We start from the raw sequence: 20,432 nt of genomic DNA, 5'->3' as shown, positions 1-20,432 counted from the left end.
ATCAATGTTGTATTGATGTATTTTGTGTTGCTTATATAGTATGTAGTAGGTTATTAGGCTTCGCTGAACTCTTATATAAAGCATCGGTAGCTTATTTAACTTATGGTATATTGGATTGGTTTTGTAGATGTTTTTTATATGAATTTGTCAGCCTTAATACACTATCCATCATAGAAACTTTTCTGTTCAGTCATAAGTTGAAGGTGAATTGTTTCCCCCTTAACTGTCTTATGCTCTTTGATTGAGACTGTCACTCTGTTATTGTATAGTCTAGTGTATGTGCCTTACTATATGAGAATTCATTGCCAATAGAGCGATAGGGAGAAGGGCTTGCAGTTTGATATCATATTAATATATTTTATAGTAAGCAAGGGATAGCATTTTAGCTTAGTATAGACAGGAAAATATGTTCATCTTCGATGTTTCTACAGCTGACTTAGTTGGTCGTTTAGGAATTTATACTATCATGATCTAGTGTGTCTAAGATAATTTATGTGTGTCTAGTAATTGCAGAGCCTGGTTTGCGTGTCGGTTTTGCATTGTAAATGAGACTTATATCATTAGAGAGGGCATGCATTCAAGCAGCACTATAAGGTCATATAGTTATTGGTAAGTATGTATGCCAAAAAAACTGCAAATATATAAGCATAGTAGTTTCAGAGTGGAAATTGGTTCATGTAGAAGAAAGGCGAATACAACTGATTTCATGTCCTGCAGAGAAGTAATAGCTTCCTTGTTTTTGGTTTATTCTAGCTGCTTGATACTGCCATTTTTGCACGAAGCTGAATTTACATGTGCAGGGTTACTCTTTTACCAAAAGGACCATGGATAATATAACAATCAAGGCTATAATAATATATAAACAGAACTGCCTCTGATGAACAGAAGCAGAACATTATGTATTTTTTTTCCCTAAAACCTCAAGTTAAAATTCAAAGAGTGTATATAATTTGGTAGGTGTTCAGATGTTTTAAAGGGGAACAATCATTTTTGCAAAGCTTTTAGCTATATTAAAGAGTAAATTTTGCAACAATTAAAGCAAGAAGTTATAATACCATAGGTTATATTATAGATAAGTTTCCTGATTTAAGGATACAATGTGATACATCATAGATACCTTAGCATTTCTATATACACACCAAAAGATTCCAGTTCTACTATAGGACTATTCCTTAGATATTATCATAAAGTAGACATCACTGCATATTTCTAGCACTATATACAATACTTGATGTTTATAGGGAACAAAAGATGCCCAAAATGTTCCTTCTAAACACTCAAAAGGTACTTCAGACTAAGTAAAGCATGATACCATAATACTTGATTAATACTACTATTTAAATAGCAACAACTAATATACTCTAATATTTTTAAAGTTAACTTAGTTCATGGTTCATCAAAGAGGTTTCAAGGAGTTTCTTTGTTCTCTGCCTTGTCCTTTTCTCAAGTGTCTTTGAAAAGGGTTGTTCTGAGTTTCTTTCTCGGAACCTGATCTTCATCATCTGATTCTAACATCTCTTCAACAGGCGCTGGTTGTTTGTTCTTGACATTACTGCGGGTGCGAGCAAGGGTGTTCCATGTAGGGAGCTCAGCATTTGATGCCACTGGTTCTAAAATTGTAATCCCTTTGCTTGGTGGCTACACTGGAACATCAAAGCAGTCTGCATCGAATGCTTGAGAAGCTAGTCTGAATTCATGGAACTGAGCAATTTCAGCAAGGACCTCATCACTTGCCTCTGTGTTGTCCTGACTGTAATCAACAACTACCTGTGGGTCTGAAACAGCAACTCCTTTGGCAAGAGCCTTAGTACAGGCAGAAGCTGGACTCTCGTGCATCAGTGGTCGGGCTGCTGTGTGCCTTTTTTCTGTTCTGAAGGCTGGCTGTTCTTTGTTAAGCTGCGAAGACGATGAGTCTAGAACATGGGCCTGTGGTTCTGCATCATCTATTTCAACAGTCTTCAGAGTCCACAAGAGAACGTTGTTCCTGGCTAACTCCAGAGTCGGAGTTACCTGAATGAAGAAAGGCTTTGTTGCTAGTATGCCCTGAACAACCTTAAAAGCTTCGACATTCCCCTAGAAAAGTAAAGGTATTATGTAAGTATTAGGTATACTATGAGCAATGTAAACATTATGTAATCTAATGATCAAAATATGAACCAATAAAAATGTACATATTTCATAAGCAACTGTGATGAGCACTGTAGGTTTTGCCTGATACAGATAAGTGTATTGAATGCAAAATGTACAGCGTATTTAGCCATAATCTTGCATATGAGTGTAGACACACTTGAACTGAACTTGCAAAAACGCAAAGAAGATAGCAAAATTGCTTACAGTGGCTTTGATATCCCAGATTTCTGCTGCTGTCTTTCAAAAAATCTTCTCCGTATCATCACTAAAAGTAGTAAACGACATTGTCCCACTGTCATCAACAACTTCAAACTTAAATGTAACTCTGCAGGTGCATACAGGAAAAATAAGCTAAGTCTTGCATTATATTTTACTGTAAGAAAAAGTAATACAAGGCAAGGTGTTAACACTATACTTGTGTACAGCTACGGTGTCTGCTTTCTTGCAAGAAATGCAAGGGAACCGAGTCCCAAGTGCAAGATGTATCCATTTTCCACAGCCAAGGCAGCCTATATAGGCATTCACTCGCTGCAGATCAACCTCTGGTATTGTAACTCTGATCCAAGCAACTTCATCAGGAGTTGCATTAGCTGCCTGCATTAATGTAAGTAATCATACATTAGCTAGCAACTAACTACTATACTTAAAAAGAATAATGCATTGGAAAGCTAGAAAATGTAAAATTAGAAGTGGATTTTAAAAGCCTTTACCTTTTTGCTTCTTAGTTCAGCTATCGTCACTACTTTCTTTTCTGCGCTTGGATATCTTACATTCAAAATTCTTTCCTGTCTGTCTAGTAGAACATGCTGATACAATTTAACCCTGGAATAGGGAAATGGACTCAGCTATGCGACTATCTGTTTGTGACTTAATTTTACATTTTAAATAAACATAACTAAAATATGCTAAGTACCATTCTCGAAGCATATCTACCCTTGCTCCCTTAGGATTCATGATTATTCTAGTTGACATGGTTGTATTCAAAGTGAACCCTGTGAACAAGCAGTAAATTAATTCGATAATCTGGTAAGTGATGATGAGTGTGATATTAAAACTAATGTTACTAATTGTACCTCTTGTGTGACGGGTTTTGAGTGCAGTAAAGCCTACAACATTGAATTTCTCAGCCCAGTTGTTCATAGCATCACAAGGTTTCCCAGTGAGATCGTTCCATGTTGAGATTGTCATAGCATGGTCTTGGCTGGTTGGCAATATATTGTATTGTGTAAGTTATCTAGCACAGTTGAGTATGGTAAGGGATAAAATACAACTAATCTTGTACAGATGTATATTTACCTTGTGTCAGTGAGAGATACTTCTCGAACTGGACTGTCACGACCCCTTGCATTAGGTATCATCCTTGGTGCTTCTTCAACGAAAAGAACTACACCAACTACATCTGATTTTGGCAAAGGGACAATAGTAAAAAGTATGAAAAGCAGCGCAAGGGTGTAAGATGAAAATTAAAGTATAAATTGCACTGAATATGTAAAAGAGTAAATACCATATCTGCCATTTGGATCAGGTGATCTAGGAATAGTTGAGAGAGGCTGATACTTCGGTTCAATTGGTCCGCTTTCAGGATTGAGACGCTGAATAATAGTTTGGTGTCCAACGGTCATCTGGTATGGAAGTTCTTCCAGATTGAATTTGTACTGATCATCTACAGCAGTTATAGGAGCCTTAGAAATTTCGTACTGACCAGACGGCTTAAAGACCTCTTCGTATGCTTCAATTTGATCTCCAAATAGAGCACATCGCATTCTGTTTTTCTGGTTAAAGAGATAGAATACTAATCAGTGGTAGGGTTCTATTATGAAAATACATAAATGCATAAAAGCAAAAGAAACAAGCACAAATATGTATACTGGTAAACACATAGTACATAAGATATGGCCAACAACGTAAAAAATGATTGGAAATGCACAAACGGTATACATCTTTATGGTAAGCAAATTCCATATACTCATGTATATCAAAATCTGTACATTATCCAGTTGAAGAATGTATGCACTAACTTTTTATGCAAACTGATTCTATTTTTTTTTTTCAAGAACTGACATATATATAGCAAAGTATGAAAGAGCACACCTTCTCATCCTCTAAGATGATGGTCTGAAAGATCACACCAGGTTTTTTAGGTGAAGGCTGAGCTCTTCTTTTTTCAGTGACCGTGACTTTCACCTTGTAGTCCTTACTTTGAGTAGTTAGCTCGTCCAAGTACACTGGTTCCAGCTTCATTTTTGGAGGTGTATTCATTGTCTACAATATATAAGATGCAAATTAGTAAGTAAGTATAGCAAGAGAAGACATGTAATATAATTTACATGCAGATCCAGCAGCAAAACATGCTGTCCTCCAAAAACTGAAAGATCTAAACAGGTTGGAGGTGTATTCATTGCCTACAATATATAAGATGCAAAGTAGTAAGTAAGTATAGCAAGAGAAGACATGTAGTATAATTTACATGCAAATCCAGCAGCAAAACATGCTGTCCTCCAAGAACTGAAAGATCTAAACAGGAAACAAGTGCATGTAAAAACAATAAAAAAAAAGCGGTAACAAACAATGATGTGGTTTGCAATGATCAAATCTAAAAGGTTATTTTGGCATGCATTATTTTTGTTTTTTCAGCAAAATATAAATAGTTTAGCAACAATCAATAAGACTAATACATGCAGGAGCATGAATTGTTTCCAGAAAATTAGTGTATGTATAAAAGGAAGCTACCAATATATATATATATATATATATATATATATATATATATATATATATATATATATATATATATATATATATATATATATAATTACAAATGATCACATCTTAAAGTTTGTTTTGGCATGCATTATTTTTGTGGTTTCTGCAAAATATATATATAGCTTAGTAACAGTTTATAAGGCCAATGAATCCAAAGGCATGAATTCTCTCCAGAAACTAATGTATGTCTAAAAGGAAGCCAGCAAAATATACATGTAGTTACACTAAATAAGGTCTCAACTATTACAAATATTTAGTATAACAAAGCAGTAAAGCAGATACAAAAAAAAAAGGAAAAACGTGGCTTTATTAGGATAGATTTGCATGCGTTGAAATATAGTTCAAGATTTAAGTGATAGTAAATATTCTTGACACAAAGGTACTACAAAGAATTCCCATAAAAGCAGAAGAATATACCATGACTAAGGAAGATAAGGCAGAGAATAAAAAAGTTTGCTCAAAAAAGTGAGAACTCCTTTGGTATTTATAGGTGCAGTTAGGGAAGAAGTTAACCTGCATCTTTCTAGCAAGCAACGGTTTAGATTGTAGAGATACTGTTCATTAAGCTGATTGGGTACAGCTAGCAAGCATAGGACTCTTGTTAAGTACAATTTTTCCTTATTCATTAAGTTAAAAGGGATTAATTATTATGGTTAGGATAATATTGAAGTACTTATAATGCTGAATTTCTGATTTTTTGTGGTGAAAATGAAAGAGGAGTACAACTGGTTGCTATTATAAAACAATTAGTTTACTCAAATAGTAACTTTGACTTGTACTTGCCACTTACTTTAAAATATAATACAAAGTACATTTGAATTTTGAACCTAAGTAATCAATAAGTATAATTTATAGGGCTTCTTTATTGATTTGTTGTGGGCTAGAGTCAACTAAGCCCATGTATGTTTTATTAAAGCCACAAAAGAACTACAAAATCAAAGGAGGATACTAAAATCATCACTAAGTAATGCAACATACCACGGCATACTAAACACATCCTTTGCAATGTCAGCTAATTTTTTCCCGTCTTAAAAACTTTACTCATTATTTTTCCTTTTTTTTTAAAAAAAAAGGAGAATTCAAATCTGTAGCTTGAGAGCAGCATTCTAATTACGATTAGTACAAAACATCTATAGTAAAATAGGCATAAACCTAGTAATAGACAATCCATTCTTGCTTAACCCTACAAATCATAGAAATTTTAAACCATAATGCAGACTGTATTGTACACCTCACCCATGAAAAGAGCTCACTCAGTTAGCATATAGGAGTAAGTAGAACTTGACTCTAAGAAATAGAGTCGTTCAAGTAAAATTTTAAATACTTTATCATCTAAAGGCATCATAAAATTACAAGTTAGATTGTGAAAATAGATCACTGATTGACATGTACACCAAATGCTTGCGATTACTGTAATACAGCAGTATGTAAGTACATCTGCATCTTATAGCATACCGAGTATAACATACTGTAAATAAGTAATTGCATGAGAGATACTGTTTAGGTGCTTCAATAAACAGAAGATGGATGACTTACATTGTCCTGCTATCAAGGGCAACCATGAACTGGAAACTGGTCCAATCTGCAGATAAGCAAATACAGGTTTCAGTAATGCAACATCTAATAGCTAACTCTATAGTCACATAAAAGAGAAGACCAGCTTACCTATAAGAAGTCACTAATAGCAGCCTAGATTGCTTTAGGTTTGTCTTCAGCAAGGGAGCAAATTAGGTATATTGTTGAGCCTCACTTTCAGTTATGCCTGCTAGATGTAAAAGATCATAAGACACTACATTCTTCACTTCATTTGCAGAACACTGAGATGTAGTGCCTGCTGTAAAGACACGAACATCTTTTGATTTCTTAGTCCGTGATAGTGCAACATAGAGTTGGCCATGGGAAAAACATGGTCGTGGAAGGTAAATGGATACTTGACTGAGAGTCTGCCCCTGTGACTTATTAATCGTCATTGCAAAACTTAACTTTATAGGGAACTGCTTCCTTTCAAACAAAAATGGATAGTTCGTAGAGCTAGAGGGCCTTAAATTAATTCTATGTATGAATATCTCTTCTCCTTTGTAATGGCCAACTGCTATAGCACACTGAATCACGTTAGGGAAATTTTTTTTGCAGATAAGCCTCGTACCATTGCATAGACCCGAAGACGGCAGCAAATTCCGTAACAATATTACAGGACAATTTTCCTTTAGTACGAGCTCATGTGGACTCATTCCTCCGGGACATAATTTATTGATAAATTCTGTAGGATATACACTGCAGGTGTCATTCAGAACGACATCAAAACTCTTGTACGTAACATCCTGACCAGGAAATTTATCTATCATGAATGTATTAACCGCATCCACATCTTCATTCATGGGTGTCAATATTGCCTTTTGAGTGAAAACCTGACTATCAAAGTGGCCATGGACCATTTCTGGGAATGTTGTTTTTACAACAGTACTCACTAACTCCGTGGCATCGCTGGTAGATTCCACAATCTGTTGTGGTAACTGAATGAAAGCATTCTCTGTTTGTTGCAACTTGCCATTGCCTAAAGCAAGCAGAAAAGCAGCATAGGTTGGATCCTCTCTTGCTCTTATATTTTCTGTTAACCTAAATTTGGTTAGTTTGGGCCACAAATAAGAAGTTACAATGCTTGCTTCTACTGTTTCCTTCATAGTTTTTTGTGGAACTACTGGCAAGACTTGCCTAAAATCCCCTCCAAAGACGACAACTTTTCCTCCAAATATGACCTTATTCCCACATACATCCTGCAGCAAAAGGTCTAAGGATTCTAGATTTTGCTTTTTAGCCATAGAAGCCTCATCCCATATAATCAATGTTGTTTCCTTCAAAACTGCTGCTAAGCTACCTTGCTTTGGGACATCACAAATCAATGAATTTTCACTATCAATCGAAATTTTTGAATCGAGAATGAGCAGTTCGACCAGAAGGAATATTTGTTGCAGCAATGCCTGATGTAGCTGTCGGTAATACAATCTTGTTCATTTGTCGTATTTCTGTATATAGAGCATTGTAAAGAAAAGTTTTACCTGTACCTCCAGGGCCATCAACAAAGAACGCGCCCCCTTTGTGCTGCTTGACATGATCCATAATACACTCAAAAGCACTATTCTGTGCAAAGTTGAGCTTTGAACGACAGCTTAAGCATTCCTCTGGAATGGGTGCATCAAGAGCATCAACAATATCTTTGGTACGTCCGAACTCATCACTGACCTGAGAAATTAGTTGGTCCAAACCAAAAAAAGAAAGAGATTTGCCCATTGCTTCAGATGCTGTTCTATTGATCTAACAATAAGTTGCTGTATTTTCACCATCTGATTCGGAAATCTGTGAGAAAAATCTTCAGCAAGAAAAGTGTAGTAGGCATTCCATAAAGCAAGAGGATCGCGTGGCTGACAAAACATCAAGACTGTAGCAAAAAGATGCCGTAAAGCAGCAGGCATATGAGTTTCGCATGCCTCAGACATGGTTGAATTAGCTGCATCATCATCCTCTATAAGACCAAGCTTTAGAGCAGCTTCCTGAAAATTTGGAAGGAGACAACCATTGACAGTATGTAAATCCTCAAACGATTTAGGACTCCTTACATTTAACAATAAAAGTCTAAGGAAAAACCGTTCACCTTCTGCAGGAAAGACAAACGCTAATCTACCAACTGAAATTCGGTTTCTGAACTCTTTGCTTCCATTTTTTGTCACCTTGATGCCATGTGTAGTGTTCACAAAACTCGCCATACAAATACCCCAGCCCAAGTTCGGATGCAACATTCATTGCAAAAAATTCTGTTAATTGAGTTCTTGACCGCTTTGAATCTGAAACAACTGCACGGAGCCTTTCATGAGGGAAAACATGAACCGTCTGCATGTCAGGCAAGTGTACCTGTAGAGGAAAAACTGCAGGGTGCATTTCGAACAAATCAAAACTGAATATTCTCCATGCAGCTTCACAAGGAGATACCCATCTACCTGATTGATATTGCTTAATCTCATCTACAAAATTGCTGTCAGAAGCAACAACATTGTACGAAATCCGATCATGACCTTTATGAACATACTTGTACAGGTACTTTACTGCTTTAATTGTCGAACAAACTTCAACGTTCAAGTGACAATCAAATAGCATAGACAAATAAGGATTATAAGGGATAACCCACTGGTTATCTAGCTCTACATTTCTTATCATAACCTTTTCCCCGGTTTCTCTCCTACGATAGATAGGATAACCATCCTTATTGTTAGTTGTTTCATTGCAAAACTATTTAGGATACTTGTTCTTACAGCTGAGCTTTAGGCCATTCTTCCGCATACAGGGGCATTCAGGATTCAACACACCACAAGGGCCATGCATCATATGCGCCAACACAATTCTTCTCAAAGTAAGATTTGTCTCAATGGGTATTTCAGCACAAACAAATCTATCATAATCAGCAGGAGACTTCAGCTTATATTCAGGTTTCAGAACAATTAAAAAATGAGCGTGCGGCAAACCTCTTTTTTGGAACTCGACGACATATACCATTGCAGTAACCTCTCCAAATACTTTCTTCTCCATAATTTCCTTTTTAAGCGCAAGCAACTTCGCCCTAAAAATTCTAGCTACCAAGTCTGGCCTATCCTGTGCCGTCTCACCAGCCGCAAGCTCGGCCTTAATTTCAGGCCAATTAACATTACATGTAATCGTCACAAAAAGATCCGGTTTACCAAAACGCTGTACTAAAGCCATAGCACTTAAGTACCTCTTTTTCATATCCCGAGGACCCCCAATATAAGTAGGAGGTAATATAACTCGCCGTCCAACATTATGACCAAGAGTTTCCCCAGAATCCAGTGAATCCAATATACCTTTATACAAATCAGCCCTTATTGTTTCTTGGTTGTTTCTGAAGTAATCAAGCCTGGTATTTTCAATTTTCACATACATATCGACTATGTACTATTGAAAGCATCTACCTGCTCACAGCAGCATGTTGTTCGGGCGGATTTGCAATCTGTATGCATAGTATTCCCTAGCAGAAATGAACTTATCTGCTTTGGTATTTTTCCGCTTTGAACCTGTACTTAAAAATTCGAAATAAAAGTTACAAGAGCCAGCAACAGCAACAACATATTACAAATATGCAGCAGGATATACAGAATATCAAAAAAAAAAAAAACAGAAAACAAAATCAAGACCGAGCTCATGCTAAAGAAATGCAACAAAACATATAAAACCCAAGGCACTTACGGGCTTCTTCCTGACTTAATAAATCTTCTGCACTATGCACAGCACAGGACATTATAGGATCTGGAATCGAATCTGCTGCCCTCCTACTTGGATGAGAATTTTTTTTAAGGCCTTGAGTCCACCCACATTCTCCTCGAGGGAATAACAGTGGATACTGAAGGGGATCATAACAACCATAACTATGATAAATTCGGTGAGATTCATCAGATCTTCCAGTGACTAATATATGAGGGCCCAAGCCTTCGCTCGATGAATAAGTTTCTGGCCAGATCACAGCTACATCATCAACAGCAGGAACATTATAAACTCGCTGATCAAGTACTGAACTTCGATTAAGAACAATTTTTGTATCTGCATGAATAGCCCTGTCTCGCAAAGATCGAAAGAAGGTAGCATATGGATTCTTTTCAGATACCTGCATAAGAATTCTAACTATATCTTCTCTTATTTCAGGGAAACAGCCTACTCTATTTTCTGCTTCATGCTGACCATCATAGAAGTATAACTGTAGGTACTTGGGATTGCTATCATCAGGAAATAAATCTGGCACAAAATGATACATTTGGCCTTGCAGCTTGAATAGATACATCCCTTTGTAAGTACTTGCATAATAATGCCCCCCTAACGAACTAAATGCAAACAGATTGCTGTATAATCTAGCATACTTTCGAAAATGCACAACACTTTCATCTCTTGAAGTAAACAAGTAAACAAGCTCATGAGGATAATCAGTTGCAGCTATCGTAATATCTCCATTCCCACAACAGAAATGCAAAGATTCGAACATAAATTTCTTTGCACCACACTTGCCACAAAAATCAGGCAAAGAAAGTCTAAAAGGTTCAATTGGAAGCTTTCGATCTGTAACAGCACCAAGAATATCTAACATGAACACAAGAAAATGCAAGCATATAGGTAATGCGGTATGAATCACGATAGTAAACAAATCAAGGTGCATAATAAGTATACCAATTTACCTTCTACATGACTTTGTTTAGCCTTCTTTTTAGATGAGAGAGGTACTTTTGAAGCTGCACCACTGCATAGAACAAATAGTGTCTTACTATAGCATCTGTACAACAATGCCATCTGTACAGCTAGTAGCAGCCACTTAGATCAGACATGCATTCTGGCACCTACAGAATGCCTAGCGTTAACCACTGTTATACAGTATAGCCATTATAAGCATCAACAAGCGCCATATCTAACACAATCAAACAGCAACGGATGACCAATATGAAGACAAGAAATGATGCTGGACTAATCAGCAAGATGACAACACACATAGAACAACACTGATGAGCATAAAGAAAGCTACTTGAATAAATCCAGTATACATGTTTAGCTGCGGCGGTGCTAGCTCATGTATACATTTTTGCCGCTTTGACGTATGACCTTGTCGAGAGCGTCTAGCAACACACTGAACGTCCAGTAAAGACGGGCTGCTAATAAAGGCCAAGTTATTTTTTTCACAGGCACAATATTGGCTATCCTAACTACTCTTAACATTTGATGGGCACACATGCCTAGCATAAAGATGATAACACACCTACAAATGATTCTGAACTAATTACTAAAATACTACTATATGCATCATAGCACAGCTAACCACAAAAATGGCTACTTCAATGGATATAGTGTACCTATGTAGATGTGGAGCACTAAGTTCCTGCATGCATTTTTGTTGATTTGAGGTGCAACTTTGTCGAGGGCGTTTAGCAGCACACTGAGTGTCTGGTAAAGAGGGACTGCAAATCAAGGTAAAGCTGTCTCTTTTACAAACACAATAATACATATGATAAATAGTCTAACATCCGATGAAGCTGTATACCTAGCAAACGCTGACTGCGATGTTCTTTGTGCTGCCCTATTCAATCTGCTACAGCTTTGCCGAGACAGACGAGGAATGCCATGACGACAATCTAACATACAACATATACCAATTACTGCAGGGTAGCAAATGGCACAAAAACATAGATCTATTAACTAAGACAAAGTGGAAGTAAGTTTAGCTAAGGCAGTACCCATTGCCACCACTGCAGAGCAAGCTCGAAGAATTGGAACGTAATAGGACTCTCCAAAACCTTCTCTTGACAATATCTGCAATACCCGTAAAAACGAAAAACCATAAACTGTAGGACAATAAGGAACACAGGTAGCCTCTGTAAAAGGGGCTATAAAGGCAAGAACAACAACACTTTAAATACTGAATCAGGAAATTCCAAAACCCAAAAAAGTTCATGTTAAAGAGACCATAGGCAAAGAGGGCATACTTAAAATAAGAAGCACAAATGAACTGCATTCATTAAAAAGAGGCCATAGTGGCATTACAGTCTAAGTAAGAACACCATTACAACACAAATATTCAAGTACAGAATTTCAACAGCAAGATACCATCTATTACATATGTTTTTCATGTCTACTGGTAATCAACAAAAGCTGCCTAATTAGTCTAGCATATCCTAAACAAAAGACCACCATCTGCTCACACACTCTTAATCACCTAAATCCAAAAGGCAGGTAGCCATACTAAACATAGCTATTCAACCCTAGCACACTTATAGACAGTCTCTAAATCAGACAGACCAGCAACAAGACTGTCAGGAATCTGCATTCCCACACCACTGGTAGATGGCTCGCTCCTATCAATTCTGCGCTTAGACGGAAGACTTGGTGGGTGGGCTAAAACTGGAATCTGATTTTCTTCATCAGTCGGCGTCACACATACAGCAGTACCTAATCCATTAACAGAATCAATTTGCTTTGAACTACTCTCCAAGCATTCAAGATGACCCTTCAAAACCATATACTTCTCCCTTATCAAATAACATTCTCCACTAATCTTTGCTGCAGCACCATAATTAGCATCAACTATTTCTACATTGCAAACAGAAGCTATAAAGAAACATGCTTTCTTCGCAACTCGCTGCTCAGCAATGTACACTTCAGGACAGGGGTCACTGAAAATGCACTCCATGGAAATACTGTTACGAGGGCAGGTCACCATTAACCAAGACATATAACCATGTCCTTCTAATCTAGTGGTTTCAATGCCAGTCACAGAAACACCAGTCTTCCTAACTAAAACTCCCAAAAACTATGCATAATCCAATGACACATGAACATCATGAAACAGCGCATCCTCCCTTGTACTACATTCTGCACGTATACGACTTAAATCTTCTCTGTCCTGCACTAACTCAGCACATCTATTCTTATACAATTTCACACACAAGCGATACATCTTAATGCGCTCATAAGTAAAATCAGATACGCGCACACTAAACCGACACATCAATCTCTTCACTGCTTTGTGGGCCGCTCTTTCACGAGATTCTTCAACTGAACTGGCATCTCCACCGTAGAAAATGAACCTTGCACGAGAGTTTGGCTTACTAACTCGCACAAAGACATTATTCTTAGCAGCATCTATAAATCCATAAACGGGCGAAGGGAACTGCAACCAAGCAACAACCTTTTCCAAAAGAGGCTGAAAAGGGACAAAAACTCTGTTTGACCGTCTAGCCATAACCTGTAATGGCAAAAACGATATTCAGCTACAAATCATCTAACAAGAGAAAAGGGCTTTCTCTCCTAAACAAGACTACTAAACCGTACGCACACCAGACTGTTAAAATATAACTTAATTCCACTAATAAGAATCTAATCAGAATAGGAAAGCTATAATGGAAACAAAGACAAATCATATAAGGAATCTAGAAGCAGAGGACAGATATCTTGTACTAAACACACACACAGGTAAATAAGTATTCTTAAAATCACAAACACTCCACCACAGAACAATCATGCCATTGGTGCTCTATAACAAAAAGGAACTCTAAATCTGAAGAGGCGTATATAGAAAGCAGCTCGATTAGTCCAACAAAATGTACAACTTTGTTCCAGTCCATGTCTAATCCCCTCCCATGTGTACTCCATTAAAGATACTGTGAACACTAATTCATACTCTAACAGTAGCTGACACTGAAGAGCTATGCCATATAAAAACAACCAAACAAATATTACCTTGGCTCTACATACAATAGGTAACAAGTACTATTTCTACTTAAATCGAACATAAAATAGACTACATAACCACTTAATTAACAAACCCCAAAACTATTATATGCAGCTAACCAACCAGTAAAGGACCACATCTTTAAAAAGGGTCTTAACTATCCAACATCAAACACATAAAAAGAAGCAGAAAAAGTACCTTAACAAATGTCCAACAACACCACAAACAACAATAGCAGCAAACCTGTAAGGCCAAAGGAAAAAAAAGCAAAATAAGAACATGCAAATCAATCAATTTATTTGTCAATATTCTTATTACCACAGCAATCTAATTCATCCACCTAATGTATTGATATCCACACTACTAACACTATATAAACCACTTGATAAAGACAATTTTATCACCATTTCTCAGAGAGTGCAGAACAGCAACAAACCTGACACCACTATCATGAACATTCAATGAGCATAGACACATAAGTATAGGGAATTATAACAGACATCCAACACATTGTAGAATTGTATATTCAATATTAGTCATTGTATCACAGTACATATAATAATCTATTGGTAAATTAAGGCTCAATTTGCTAGAGAATCCGAAGCAGAAACCATATGGACAAATGAAGCCTGTACTATAAGTAATATAATATCATCCATAACAAAGTACCACCTTTCACACAAACAATTCCGCACAGGGAACTCAGATCGCCCACCGCCAAAAAGAAATTGTTACTGGGCATGGATCGCTTGCCATGTCCAAAGAAAAGAACACCCTCAAGCTATATATATAGACTATGGTCAACAAGCTCACCGACATCAAAGTCATTAATTTTTTTCCCTTTGACACAGACACTGCAGTGGCGCCCAAGTAAGGCATTCCAACGCAAGAAACAAACCAAATACTGAAAGGCTAGATAGTAAAAAGAGCAACGGAAACATACCAGCCATTCTGAAACTTCCAACCACAGCAAGAAAACTCCATTCCAGACCTAGCCATCAAGCAGAAAAGCTCGCCAAACAAACCAGCAAAAACACCCAAACCAAAGCAAGTAAGCAAGACTAAATCAAGAATTCAACACACAAAGCTACCTGTACAAGCAACCAGCACCTTAGCTGTCAGGCAAACAAAGGCATGAAGAACAGCTGGATTTTTCATCACACATGGCAACACATAAAGCAATTGACAGCAAGGGAAAACTCGACATTCTATTTAATCTAGGGGCGTCTAGGTAATAACACGCAAAAGAACTATTCACCAGCTACAGTGAATACTTTTTCATGTTTTATAATGGTTATAGATTTGTATATTTCAATAATTAAATGTTCATTTTCATACCGTATGATATTCATTGGTTAAAGCGAAAGCCAGGAGTGGTATCCATTACCTCGACAAAGCGATAGATCTCGAATTCTTATAAAATTAATGTTCATCTTTCATGTCGTATGATGTTCATTGTAATAAAATAAATATTTATTTTCTTATTTTAATAGAATCTAAAATTATTATGTGGAGACCTTGTTGCTTGCCCAATCGAATAGCCATTGGCATTGTCTTTCCTTCTGCATTTTCAATCGACCACCACACCTTAACTCTTCTTGTGTTAGCAAACAAGACATTATTACCATCATGATCACGAATAACGCCTCCCAATCCCACCCAACCATCATTAGACAAAGTAGCATTTGTTTTCAATTTGATGACCCCATCTTCTCGGACTTAACTGTTGGGATTTATGAAGGAACCCATAGATGAGCTTGTTATACTTGCATTGTCATGCTCTTCTACAAGCCTATAAACTCGCTAAGCTATGATGCAATCTACAGTACTCTGGTTCAGAAAAAGCTGGTTGTTCCTCCCCCTCTCACGATCCAAGCTAGGAAATGTTCATTTTTTTTCTAGTAAATGTTCAATTACTAAATGTTCATTTTTTTTTCTAATAAATATTCATTTTTTTCCTAATAAATATTCATTTTTGTAGCGCAGCCACCAGTCGCGAGTCCAACTAAAAGTTTGTGTTCTTACCTTTGCCCTAAGGCACCCTTGTCAACCTTTATACCTGGCAAAAAATTGTGTCGTTTTGTATTCGTGTCGTGTTTTAATTTAAGGTTGTGTGAAGTTGTCATTTCAATTTTAATAATATTTTAAACAAGTTGGAACCTTGATTTAAACTTGCTAATTATTTTTATGTCGTGCTTAGATTAAGTTGAGTTATTAGGCCTTATCTGTATTTATCACCTAATTTTGTTGAGAAGAAGAGTAAAGTGAGTAATCAAAGCAATGTTTATTTTTATTTTTTTAAAGAAGGATGAGAAATTGTAGATTTTAGTGCTCCACATTGATTTGCTGAGCATATGTACATTCTTCATGCCTTCATGGAGTTCAACCTTACTTCATTGTGAAGTTAATATGTTATTCGACATTTTAACAATATATTGTATGTTTGCATCATGACTTATAAACTTAATTATTAGAGTAACAATATATTGTATGTTTGCATCATGATTTATAAACTTAATTATTCGAGTAAGATGTTACAATTATGAGATAAGCTATTTTGAATTTTTAATAGAATCTTGTAAATTGTATTGCCACCTTTAAATATTCTTGTGCAAATCAACCATCAAAAGTGAGCCACGAATCAATCAACAAACATCACTCATCAACACATAATCACAAACTACCTCTGTTTTATATTAGTTGACACGTTTTGACTTTTGCACTATTCATACACATTTCTTTGACCATGTTTTGTGATTTATATGTAAGGAAAAATATAATCAAGTGAGATATTGTTAGATTCATCATAATATAATCAAATGTAAACCCTAGTAGGGCTCTGATACCATGTAGAATAGTGTAATTCTCCTTATCGGAGACATTCTCATTAATTCAATATATATTGATTTACAATAATCTAGTCATGAGAAACCTAATTACACAAGATATATCTTTACAGAATATTAACAAGATAATATTAACCTATTATCTAACAATAATGTATACTTTCATAATTTCACTTTTTATAATTTTTGTTTATCGGTAATTAAAGATATTAATGATTTAATTTGTGCATTGGCAAACGTGACTAAGGGTCTATTCACATTTACTTAATTTCAGTTCTGTTCAGCTCCAATCAGTTCAGTTCAGTTTAGTTCAGCTCTTAATTTCCCTCTCTCATAAAATATTCATTTCAGCTCAGTTCAGTTTAGTTCAGCTCCAATCAGTTCAATTTAGTTCAGTTCAAATCTAATCTAAAGAAACGTGTCAACTAAAAAGAAACGAGAGAAGTATAACTTTTACTTACATTTTACAAAAAAAAAGTAAATATATATATATATAAAAAAAAAATCATGATATATTATTCCACAAAAATACATGTAAAGTTGATCATGGATTCATGGTCCATATAATTAAGTTGAACTGCGAAAAACAACTGGCCCTTTTGAGTCCAAAATATCACGGAAGGTTGTGACGAGATATGAGAATAGATATGACTTGTAAACTTATGAGAGTAACAAATATATGATGAGAATATGAGATTAGATACAATCTTGTTAGTTGCATTGCCATATTTGTTTGTTGTGTGTGCTGTTGCAAATCAGCCATAGTAAAAGAGATGTGATTCATGAATCATGAAGTCATAATAAGATTGTAAGACAATATGCTATTGATTACTATCTTCTATTTTACAAAATCATGATATTGTTCTACATGTAAATCTCATGAGATAGCTTATACAGTAGTTGTAATAGTGGCCACTTCATAAGATATCAAAGATACAATGAAACAAGCTACATCTAATTTTAAAAACAAAATAAAACAAAAAGAGAAAGACGAAATCAACAAACATCAAAAATCTATGTGACTTATTATATCTACATGTGGGTCCATATATTTTTATAACCTATGATATGATCGATCCTAGAATATTACAAAATTGTATCCCAATAAAATCCCACCAAAAAGCAAACATTTTCCCCAAATTCTTTTCTATGATTTGCTAATCATTTTTTGCATGAAATCACGGAGTTATCAACTCAACCCAAGCTTCATCATCAAGTATCCCACTCTCTATTTCTCCACACTCATCACTCAACGAATAAACGACGTCGTCTATACTCCAACCACCTCTCAGCAACTCCCGCGACATTTTCCTCACGTGCTTCACAGCACCCTCCTTACCACTCACCCCACTTGCTTTCACGCACGTGGACACCACCCCTTCATCGCGACCATGACCTTTACCGTCCATCATCATCATCTCCCTCACGTCATCCTCGGCCCACCCTCCATCCCTCAACCGCCACATCACCTCATCGATACAACCATTCAGCTCGTCGGTCCACCATTTACTACACGCGATCTCACGCGCTGCTGCCTCGGTCCAAAACTCCACACGTCTTGCTTCTTGGGCCCACGCTGGGGTCGTATTATTTTTATTGTTACTCCTCCGTGTCCTCCAAACGCAGTCTTTTCTCCAAAACTCCGTTTCCTTAAAAAACCCGCCCACGTCAGCACTCAATAATCTGACGTCACTCCCATGCACGTAAAACACGGGGTTTCCCGCCAAATTGGGCTCAGCCGGAATATAACAGTGCCGAAACACGGGGACAAGGGACGGGGCCTTGGAGAGGAAATGTTGGGCCAATGACTGGGCCTGATCCTCGTTAGTGGGCCGAGGGCCCCAAGATGGGACCCAGAAGTTGTTTCTAGAAACTTCTTGGGAGAGAGAGATGATAGGGAGGGCGGTGAGGAGGCGGAGCTGGTAGGTTGAGGAGGAGCGCCAGTTGGGGAAGCCTGGGCCCACAGGAAGGCCTTCGGAGAGTATTGATCGGAGGTCGGAGGGGAATGTTAAATGTCCGGCGGATTCTACGGTGGTGATTTCGTCGTTGGTGAGTCCGGCTGCCACGTGGATGTTGGAGGTTTTGAGGGAGGTGATTACGGTTTTCGCGTAGGCGGCGACCGAGAAGCAGACTTTGTGCTGCCGTGTTGGTGGTGGTGGACGGTGGTTGGTGTGGTGGTTTGTGGCCATTGATGGGGATTTTATTTAAAGGGAGGAGAGAGAAAATGAGGAGATTTTTATTTTTTAATGGAGTTGTGGGGGATTTGTTGGTAGGATTATTGGGGTGGCTAAAATGAAATTGACTAAAAATTTGGGGGGTTTTTAATTTGTTTGGAGTGGAGTTATTTGGAAGAAAATCCAAAAAAAGGTGATTTATTTCCCACTTGAAAAATAGAAGAGATTTTTTTTTTTTTTTTTTTTTTGACAGAAAAAAAAAAAAGATTTATATATTTATTTCTTAGGTGATTTTAATTGAATTATGGATGCAAGTTTAAAACATAAAAATGTGGGAAATGGGTGATGGAAAATGGAGGAAAGTTATTCTCCCATGTTGCTAGTTTGCAACCCGGCCATTTTCTTATTAATACTCCGTATAATTATAGAAATTTAACATTTTTTTCTTTAGATTGCAACCTTTTTATTTGAACATTATTTGTAGTATGCTTTTTTTATTTTTATTTTTTATTTTTTATTTTTTTTATTTTTAAATACGGGAATTTCTTTTAGTTTAATCTATCATTTTTATTCTGTTAAAAAAAAAAATTATAAGTGAAGAAAAGTGAAAACGTTAGAATGTACTCGTTTTCATGTTCTTCTAGAGTAAAAAGTACTTGATGTGTGTTTGTTTTTTTGGTCTAAACTTAATGTGTGTGTGACTTATGAGAGGGAGTATTGAAATTGTAAGCTAAAGCCATAAAAAGTGATCAAATTGTGTTATGTGCAACTAATACAAATATTGTTGTGTTTCTAAAAAAAAAAAAAAAATTAAATATTGTTGCCTATTGGCTCCATATGATCGCTGTTGATTTTCTTTCGAGATGTTGCTATTTTATAAGCATTTTTGGTGTCATTTTATTATTTACATATATGCTCGTATAAAATAAAGTTCAAGATTTTTAATTTGTAAATATAGGAAAAATCTGAAAAATATGTAGAATTTCGTGTTGATTTGTTTCAATTCCTGTATTGTTGTCAATCTGTTTTTGAAATGTTCATCTTGGTGTCGCAGAAGTCTAAACCAAAGAACTAAATATTAGTGAAATGAGTGGGGGATGGTCATAGAAAAAGTTGAGTTATAGTTATTTTAATTTCTTCTTTGTGTGGCAGTGTAGTCAACGGATTGAACTGGATTGGTGGATGGCATAAAAGGTGAAAGCTCAATCTTGAAAAACAAATTGTTGATCTATTTAGCTTTAGTTATGTACT

At 36.4% G+C, this 20,432-nt stretch overlaps 5 protein-coding genes across 8 annotated transcripts; all 5 read right to left on the bottom strand.

Annotated features, from left to right (window-relative positions):
* Window positions 1-1,067: 1,067 nt before the first annotated feature.
* On the bottom strand, window positions 1,068-8,842 carry LOC110722397. The gene is made up of 11 exons (XM_021901667.1): window positions 6,559-8,842; window positions 6,430-6,475; window positions 4,222-4,392; window positions 3,635-3,902; window positions 3,427-3,529; window positions 3,204-3,331; window positions 3,044-3,122; window positions 2,841-2,952; window positions 2,546-2,724; window positions 2,335-2,455; window positions 1,068-2,073 (listed from the first exon to the last, which is right to left on the bottom strand). The coding sequence occupies exons 3-10, from the start codon at window positions 4,387-4,389 to the stop codon at window positions 2,371-2,373; spliced, it is 1,122 nt and encodes a 373-aa protein (XP_021757359.1). The 5' UTR covers window positions 4,390-4,392; window positions 6,430-6,475; window positions 6,559-8,842; the 3' UTR covers window positions 1,068-2,073; window positions 2,335-2,370.
* On the bottom strand, window positions 6,243-7,712 carry LOC110685062 (ATP-dependent DNA helicase PIF1-like). The gene is made up of 3 exons (XM_021861556.1): window positions 6,644-7,712; window positions 6,430-6,475; window positions 6,243-6,330 (listed from the first exon to the last, which is right to left on the bottom strand). Exons 1-3 carry the CDS (start codon window positions 7,710-7,712, stop codon window positions 6,243-6,245), a joined length of 1,203 nt encoding a protein of 400 aa, XP_021717248.1.
* Window positions 7,807-11,232, bottom strand: LOC110684972. The gene is made up of 7 exons (XM_021861451.1): window positions 11,121-11,232; window positions 10,144-11,025; window positions 9,878-9,971; window positions 9,198-9,814; window positions 8,800-9,011; window positions 8,232-8,441; window positions 7,807-8,133 (listed from the first exon to the last, which is right to left on the bottom strand). Exons 1-7 carry the CDS (start codon window positions 11,230-11,232, stop codon window positions 7,807-7,809), a joined length of 2,454 nt encoding a protein of 817 aa, XP_021717143.1.
* Window positions 11,233-12,416: 1,184 nt separating this feature from the next.
* Window positions 12,417-15,381, bottom strand: LOC110722368. Of its 4 annotated transcripts, none has more exons than XM_021901640.1 (3): window positions 15,105-15,381; window positions 14,360-14,404; window positions 12,417-13,675 (listed from the first exon to the last, which is right to left on the bottom strand). In XM_021901640.1, exon 3 carries the CDS (start codon window positions 13,160-13,162, stop codon window positions 12,683-12,685), a length of 480 nt encoding a protein of 159 aa, XP_021757332.1. In that variant the 5' UTR covers window positions 13,163-13,675; window positions 14,360-14,404; window positions 15,105-15,381; the 3' UTR covers window positions 12,417-12,682. The 4 variants fall into 4 exon arrangements, with proteins under 4 accessions (XP_021757332.1, XP_021757338.1, XP_021757341.1 ...); XM_021901646.1 differs by lacking the exon at window positions 15,105-15,381 and adding an exon at window positions 14,834-15,097; XM_021901649.1 differs by lacking the exon at window positions 14,360-14,404.
* Window positions 15,382-17,823: 2,442 nt separating this feature from the next.
* LOC110696514 lies at window positions 17,824-19,304 on the bottom strand. The gene has a single exon (XM_021873858.1). The coding sequence runs from the start codon at window positions 19,194-19,196 to the stop codon at window positions 18,186-18,188; it is 1,011 nt and encodes a 336-aa protein (XP_021729550.1). The 5' UTR covers window positions 19,197-19,304; the 3' UTR covers window positions 17,824-18,185.
* Window positions 19,305-20,432: the final 1,128 nt, after the last annotated feature.

This window comes from Chenopodium quinoa, unplaced genomic scaffold, assembly GCF_001683475.1.
Source record: "Chenopodium quinoa cultivar QQ74 unplaced genomic scaffold, ASM168347v1, whole genome shotgun sequence".
Taxonomy (NCBI): domain Eukaryota; kingdom Viridiplantae; phylum Streptophyta; class Magnoliopsida; order Caryophyllales; family Amaranthaceae; genus Chenopodium; species Chenopodium quinoa.
Note: the sequence above shows the minus strand (reverse complement) of the source record. Positions and strands in the feature narration are given on the sequence as shown.

Coding starts and splice junctions, on each gene's coding strand:
- LOC110722397 (XM_021901667.1), bottom strand. CDS start 4,389: ATGAATACACCTCCAAAAATGAAGCTGGAACCAGTGTACTTGGACGAG. Junction 3,332..3,426: donor GTATCTCTCACTGACACAAG/GTAAATATACAT, acceptor ATTGCCAACCAG/CCAAGACCATGCTATGACAA. Junction 2,456..2,545: donor GACACCGTAGCTGTACACAA/GTATAGTGTTAA, acceptor ATGCACCTGCAG/AGTTACATTTAAGTTTGAAG.
- LOC110685062 (XM_021861556.1), bottom strand. CDS start 7,712: ATGGCTAAAAAGCAAAATCTAGAATCCTTAGACCTTTTGCTGCAGGAT. Junction 6,476..6,643: donor TCTAGCAGGCATAACTGAAA/GTGAGGCTCAAC, acceptor GCTTATCTGCAG/ATTGGACCAGTTTCCAGTTC. Junction 6,331..6,429: donor GCCCTTGATAGCAGGACAAT/GTAAGTCATCCA, acceptor TATAAGATGCAG/ATGTACTTACATACTGCTGT.
- LOC110684972 (XM_021861451.1), bottom strand. CDS start 11,232: ATGGCATTGTTGTACAGATGCTATAGTAAGACACTATTTGTTCTATGC. Junction 11,026..11,120: donor TAAACAAAGTCATGTAGAAG/GTAAATTGGTAT, acceptor TGTTCATGTTAG/ATATTCTTGGTGCTGTTACA. Junction 9,815..9,877: donor CGCCCGAACAACATGCTGCT/GTGAGCAGGTAG, acceptor TGAAAATACCAG/GCTTGATTACTTCAGAAACA.
- LOC110722368 (XM_021901640.1), bottom strand. CDS start 13,162: ATGTCTTGGTTAATGGTGACCTGCCCTCGTAACAGTATTTCCATGGAG.
- LOC110696514 (XM_021873858.1), bottom strand. CDS start 19,196: ATGGCCACAAACCACCACACCAACCACCGTCCACCACCACCAACACGG.